The sequence below is a fragment of the Limulus polyphemus genome, unplaced genomic scaffold (genome assembly GCF_000517525.1).
Source record: "Limulus polyphemus unplaced genomic scaffold, Limulus_polyphemus-2.1.2 Scaffold89, whole genome shotgun sequence".
Classification (NCBI taxonomy): Eukaryota; Metazoa; Arthropoda; class Merostomata; order Xiphosura; family Limulidae; genus Limulus; species Limulus polyphemus.
In genome coordinates this window covers 44,248-51,986 of record NW_013665699.1, presented here as the reverse complement: position 1 = coordinate 51,986, position 7,739 = coordinate 44,248, and the positions used below count along the sequence as shown (strand labels likewise).

The 7,739-nt window shown below is 32.4% G+C and overlaps 1 protein-coding gene across 1 annotated transcript in view; it reads right to left on the bottom strand.

Moving 5' to 3' along the window:
* Window positions 1–6,917, bottom strand: part of LOC106468508 — a 73,202-nt gene extending 66,285 nt beyond the window's left edge. The window contains exons 1-2 of the mRNA XM_022397646.1: window positions 6,908–6,917; window positions 4,359–4,588 (exon numbers count right to left, since the gene is read on the bottom strand). Of these exons, the coding sequence (XP_022253354.1) occupies window positions 4,359–4,394 (36 nt within the window). The 5' untranslated portion in view covers window positions 4,395–4,588; window positions 6,908–6,917. The remainder of the gene's footprint in view (window positions 1–4,358; window positions 4,589–6,907) is intronic.
* Window positions 6,918–7,739: the final 822 nt, after the last annotated feature.

Below are 7,739 nucleotides of genomic sequence, written 5' to 3'. Positions count from 1 at the left end.
GATTGCTTGCAAAAAATCTAAAATATAATGGACTGATTTGTTTGTTTGGTTTGTTTTGAATTTCGCGCAAAGCTACACCAGGGCTATCTGCGCTAGCCGTCCCTAATTTAGTAGTGAAAGACTAGAGGGAAGACAGCTAGTCATCACCACCCACCGCCAACTCTTGGGCTACTCTTTTACCAACGAATAGTGGAATTGACCGTCACATTATAAAGACCCCACGGCCCACGGCGGAAATGGCGAGCGTCTTTGTTGGGACGGAGATTCGAACTCGCGACTTTCAGATTGCGAGTCAAGCCCCCTAACCACCTGGCCACGTCTGGACAAAAACATATTGAAAAACAAGACTAGGCATGTTTTATGAGAGTGGCCTATAATTTATACGTATGACAACAGAGTTGTTCTTACATGTCATAATAAGCTTATATATATTGTTTTAGATACTAATTTTTTGTCTCTTCACATAAAGTTCATTCTTTCATTTGATTTGCCAGTTGGATTAATTTCGATGAATTCCACCCCTCAGCTGTTACTAAAGTTTCTTTCTGAAATTTATAATTCTGGTGATGAAACGAAAACGTTATCTTTACCAGTTAGTTTGCTGAATAATTCAGTATAAATTATTAACGTTAATGTTAGATATTCCTCACATTCCTATACATATATACTGTCAACTCATGAACAATACCCTCAGATTGTGTTATGCTACTCTTTATATGCTATTAAATGTATAACTGTCACCACTACAGAAACGCTAGAACAGATAATTATCAATATTTCCTTATTTTTGACAGCCCCCCCCCCAGTGGCACTCTAGAAACCATGTTTCGATACCCGTGGTGGGCAGAGCACAGGTAGCCCATTGTGTAGCTTGGTGCTTAATTGCAAACAAACAGTTTTTGACACACAAGTGACACATAAATAAGTTAACATAAGCAATAACGATGACAGATTCTGAATTTGATGTATAAATTGTATTATACAAGAAGGAAAACTTTTCCAAAGGAAAACATGTACATCATAAATAACAACAAAAAATAGTATCCGGTAGAGTTGTACGAATACCTTTATAGATTTGTTACTCACTCTCAGAGAGAAATCTTTTTTTTTATTCCTGTAAACTCCCAGTAGACCGCAACAGCACCTCGCCAACGGAAGGTGTTGTTGCAGTTACTTGTAGCAGGTTGGTTTTTACGGGGTGGAGTTGCTAGCCCCGCGCCCAACCCTCCTCTTTTCTCATCCTGGACTTTGGACCAGGCATGTTTGGTGTGACGGGGATTCGAACCCACGACCCTCAGATTACGAGTCGAGCGCCCTCACCACCTGCGATAGTCGTCCCTAATTTGAAGTAAAAGAATGAAGGGAAGACAGCTAGTCAAAACACCCACCGCCAACTCTTGGGTTACTCTTTTTACCAACGAATAGTGAGATTAACGGTCATATTATAATGGTCAAACAGCTGAAAGGGCGAGCATGATCGTTGATGGGATTCGAACCTGTGATCCACAGGTTGCGAGTCGTATGTCCTAACCACCGGGCCCTGATCAGAAAGAAATCTGTTAAAAGTGATCCACATTGAAACAGCAAATTTTTTTTGCACATTTAATGGCTAAAAATATAAATGCTCAGGTTTAATGCGTTCTGTGAGTCAATCTTTACATTAATAAAAGCAAGTGAAAATAAAGGTAGTTCTTTCTTTACAGGTTGTCCCCAGTGGCACAGCAGTATGTCTGCGGACTTACTACGCTAGAAACCGGGTTTCGATACCCGTGGTGGAAAGAGCACAGATAGCCCATTGTGTAGCTTTGTGCTTAACTACAAACAAACAAATCCTAGAACAAGAAATCACTTGGTTTGATATCATGATACACTAGTTTTGCTTTAATTTTCAGTATAAAAATAACAATAGAAATAAAAAAAAGTTAATTTGTTGCTCATTTTCATGATGTTTTTGTTCTTAACAATGTTGCACGTGTTATCAAAAGCCGTTTGAAGTTTGTACGTCGTTACTGTCATCAAGTTTGTTTAATCTGAAGTGTGTAAAGTTAATTTTAGGGTGAAATGAGTTTACGATTTTCAGAGTCTCATCCTGGAAACCCAACATTACTTTGACACGTCATGCGAGAGACGAAAACAAGAGAAAAGGATGCCAGAAATTAAAGTTTTAAAGTTGATAATTAGCTGTCATCAAAACCATATAGACAAACTAAAATATTTAAAAGGATAAATAATGTATAACACCTAATAATAATAATAACACCTTAAGGTAATCTGTAACCACACTGCTTAAAGGAATTCTAAAATATGAGCTAACAATAATATTAAATTTGTAAATAATTAAGAATCTTCTGTTCTAGGTAGGAGTAACAAGAATTCGTTTGTTGAGGAACCAGTTTAAGGTTTTTGTTTGTAAAAATGTATATTATAAATGTTGTTATATATATGCTATATATCGTTAATTTCACTAGACAGTGACATAATTGAAATTGTGTATATTTGTCATTGGAGTCTTGTTATTGGAAGTAAATACTATTTTCCACTCCGTGTCAAGTCTTTTTTGTAAAACCAGGAATTCAGAATTACTATCTTCTACAGTTCCTTTTGTTATTACCCGAGAAGGTTATCACTTTACCTAAGAATATCACGAATCGTCAGAAAAATAAGGACGTCCAGTTTCCTAACAAACGCGTCAACGTCATTCTGGTTGCTCAACAAATTTAAATAAGAATATTCCTGATAATATATACATATATTGTACTATTAACCAGCATGCCAGAAAAAAAAATAGAACTTCCAGTGTAAATATTGAAACGTGACCAAAAACAATAATACAGGAGATACTGTCATTACTTTAGTCTGTTTTTTTAAAATAAATATTTCACAGTAAATAAACTTCACTGTATAAGCTGTACTTGTTACCAGTGTGCCTACTGTTAAACCGTGCAATGAAATTTATAGTCTCTGTAGTTTCGGTTTAAAATCTCCATTTATTCTAAGCTGTTCACCATATCCACGGTTTTCTCGCGTTGTGAGGATGAATTTCGATACCCATTATTTCTTCAAAATATATAAAGATATTACAATGGTGACTGATAGTCTTATTCTTAAGTTATTTTTACTTGAATTGCCAATCGATTGTAGAATATGATATATATATATATATATGTTGTGTATATGTGTTATTTATCTTTTATCGTATATATATATATATATATATCTACGTCTCTAGCCATTTTTGTTTCTACATTCACTTTTCTTTTTATTCCTCGAACTGACATCCTTTTTACGTAAGATGCAATTGTTAGGTCTCAAACAAAGGCAGAACTTTCACATCTCCCACGTTAGCCATCTATAGCTAACGCTAAATCTTCAGTTATTGCATTTTCTGATAATCGAGTTTAAACTTATTACTGTAACGCTGTTGAGCTTGATCAGTTTGTTCAGGTTACTAATTATCCAGTCTGCAGTCTGGAATGACTTTTATCAAGTTAGTTCTTTTTTTCCTCATACAAGAGACGTTGATTTCCTTATTTGGGATCACAAGAATATAGAATATAAACAAGACAGTTTTACACTTAGTGTATGAGTAATGCGAAACTCAAATTATCCAGTCTGCAGTCTGGAATGACTTTTATCAAGTTAGTTCTTTTTTTCCTCATACAAGAGACGTTGATTTCCTTATTTGGGATCACAAGAATATAGAATATAAACAAGACAGTTTTACACTTAGTGTTTGAGTAATGCGAAACTCAAATTATCCAAATATTTCCACTATTTTTTACATTTTAATTTATCAAATATTAAATAGAAAAAGAAAAATGTCAACGAGTTTTTGTTTTGTTGCTAATTTGATAAGAAGGTCATGTTAAGGCACTAGCAAAGGTATTATAATAAGTGTTAGAATATGTTAGAATTGGTGTTAGAATGTGTTAGAATTATTGTTGAATGTGTTAAAATTGTTGTTTGAATGTATTAGAATTATTCTTTGAATGTGTTAGAATTAATGTTAGAATGTGTTAGAACTATTGTTTGAATGTGTTAAAATTATTTTTGAATGTATTATAATTATTGTTTGATTGTGTTATAATTATTGTTAGAATGTGTTAGAACTATTGTTTGAATGTGTTAAAATTATTTTTGAATGTATTATAATTATTGTTTGACTGCTTTTAAATTATTGTTTGAATGTGTTAAAATTATTGTTTGAATGTATTAGAATTATTGTAAAATTGTTAGAACTATTGTTTGAATGTATTAGAATTAGTGTTGGAATGTGTTTTTGTGCTTCAAGTGAGAAACTTAAAAATATTGGTATTTCATACTAAATCATAATGAATATACTAAAGTTTAAACACTACCGTTTTGTCTCCAAATGCTTCGAAAAAACAATGCATGAACACGGTCTGCCCAACTTGCGTTGTCACATTTCTGATGGAGGCATCATAGAACGATGGCTGAGTCTGAGTTCTGCCTTTTAGACTGCTAAAAATCCTTTTTAATGGTTCTTCATGCTGCCAGCGTCTTTTTTCCGACCAGATGTTCGGCTGTTCGGTGTTCACCCGAGGAAGTAATACGTCAGCAATGAATACTGAAGAGGAAGGAAGGGCAAAAAATAAAATAAATATAAGATTTCCAACCATTAAAATAGGAGAATTGTTGACTTCTTGTACAAAAATGACCAAATTGTTGATGAATCGTTCATTTCGAGGAACAAAATACCTAACTGTTTAGACACTGAAAACGTTCTACCTGTCTCGTTAACTTATTTGTATTTTTATACCTCTAATCAACCTTCGTAAGTATTAAATGTATTAACTAAATATATCCGAAAGAAGTGTTTAAACTGTTTTACATTCATTGCTCTCACAACTCTTCAAATTTAAGAAGCTTGTCATGAGGACAAACTAGTCAAACAGGTAATGCGATGGTAGATGTTAGTAGAATCGTTTTCTTTTCTTTAGTTTTCGATAAATATCGATCAACCAATGATATTCAAGCATTTATTTCAACCAGAAACAATAAACAGAAAGTATCAATTTACAATAGACTGAAATAAACAGTTATTTAATTGATGTTAATTGTAAGTCAGCCAAACAGAAGCTCTGGATATGATTGTCAGTATCGGATCGTAACTAAAATACACATTTACAATGTTTAATATTCTGAGTAAATTCAGTAATAATTAAAATAAAATTTTAGCAGCTTTTTACAATCTACATGATCAAATATCTAGTATTTATTTCTTTAAATTGTTAGAAAGCTGTGAGAAATACTTTTGATTAAAACATTCATTAACAAAAATGAGAAATACAAAAAAAAAGATCTAAAACTCTGATCCTCAAGTGGTACGAAAATTGAAATAATGTATATACTTTGGCAAATTTACACATTTAATGATTTGTTCTGTAGTTACACCGTAAAAAATGTAATATTTTCTAAAGTCTGTATTTTTCCTAATTATATCATAATTCAGAATGTGAATGAGAAACTCAAGTGGATTCTGAGAAGTGCTACTAAAAATATTTCATGAAGTGAGTATTCATTAGAGAAGTGGCTTGATATTGTGAGTATTCATTAGAGAAGTGGCTTGATATTGTGAGTATTCATTAGAGAAGTAGCTTGATATTGTGAGTATTCACTAGAGAAGTGGCTTGATATTGTGAGTATTCATTAGAAAAGTGGCTTGATATTGTGAGTATTCATTAGAAAAGTGGCTTGATATTGTGAGTATTCATTAGAGAAGTGGCTTGATATTGTGAGTATTCATTAGAAAAGTGGCTTGATATTGTGAGTATTCATTAGAGAAGTGGCTTGATATTGTGAGTATTCATTAGAGAAGTGGTTTGATATTGTGAGTATTCATAGACAAGTGGCTTGATATTGTGAGTATTCACTAGGCAAGTGGCTTGATATTGCGAGTATTCATTAGAGAAATGGCTTGATATTGTGAGTATTCACTAGACAAGTGGCTTGATATTGTGAGTATTCACTAGACAAGTGGCTTGATATTGATATTTGATTTTTTTAAAAGTCAAAACTCTGGCAGACTAGAACTTCCTGTTTTAATTAAAATAATCGACTTTTTATGTATGATAAATAAGAGCCTTTTCTTTTTCTTCTGCATTTCGGCTATTTCCAGTGTCTTTTTCTATTTGTCAAATAAAATTATGATATTCACCTCGAATCTAGTTTGAGTAAGATAGAATTGATAGAGTATTAATAATGTAAACACGAAAACAAAATATAATTATCCATTTATGTAAACACCAAAACAACTTATAATTATCCATATATGTAAACACCAAAACAAATTATAATTATCCATATATGTAAACACCAAAACAACTTATAATTATCCATATATGTAATCACCAAAACAAATTATAATTATCCATTTATGTAAATAACAAAACAACTTATAATTATCCATATATGTAAACACCAAACAAGTTATATTTATCCATATATGTAAACACCAAAACAAATTATAATTATCCATATATGTAAACACCAAAACAAATTATAATTATCCATATATGTAAACACCAAAAATGATTTATCCTAGTTAGTTTCGAAAAGAAAAAATACTCTGTTCAAAATCATAAGTTGTTGAAGATATTCACATCGTTATTATTACATAATTATTACGACATCATCATCATTATTAAATTATCTTTATCGTAATATTACTACAAGGATAAAAAACTTAAATAACTAAAGTGATTTATGTATCAAACGAAAGATAACAAACTCCTCAACATGGCATTTGCCATCTAAAAGAGATATGTTTTGGAAACCACTTCGTTTAGTAGTTTCTTAATAGACAGAGCAATAGTAGCAATAAAGTCGAGGTATTTCAATTTTTAAACATATTTCCTTTTTTTGCAGTACTTCAGGACATGTTTACCAAATGTAAAATTATGAATCGAAAAAATCTTCAACATCCAAGGCCATTTCACTCAGTTATAGTGCGAATTACTTTACAATGAAACGTGTTCCGCCAAAGCTTTGTAAATATGTCTACCAACTGAATAAGTACTTCCATAACGAACAAGAACAAACCGTGAAATTCAACCCTGTTAAATCTATATCCGCAGAGAGCACTTTCGCGACCTTGTGATTCTATACTAATACATCACTTTACAGTCCCCGCCAATAAAGCTTGCAATATTGAAACTCGACCTCTTGTACATTAATGACTCCAACATGTTAATGCGCATCCCTAGCACACTTTTTGCTTCTCTCTTAGAATTTACAACAACTAAAACCAACTTCATTTTCAACAACGAACATTTCCTTCAAATACATGGTTCAAGTATGGGCAATCCTGTTTCGCCCGTTCTTGCCAATATATTTATGACCCAGATCGAAACACAAGCCATACATTCTGCGCTTCATCCGCCACTATACTGGTACAGATATGTCGATGACACTTTTGCTGGTTTCACTTCTACAAAACACACACTAACTTTCTTTGAACACATAAACTCCATTCATCCCAACATCAAATTTACCATAGAACACGAAAACAATAAAAAATTATCTTATCTTAACCTCAAAATTATTAGATCGGACACATAGTTTAAAACCGCAAGAACACACACACTGGCCTCTACATCACCTGGAATTCCGCTCATGACACCACACAAAAAATCAAGACAGTTAAAAACCTCATAAATACAGCCACAATACTGTGTTCAACGGACTACATAGATGAAATTAACCACATAAAGCATTCA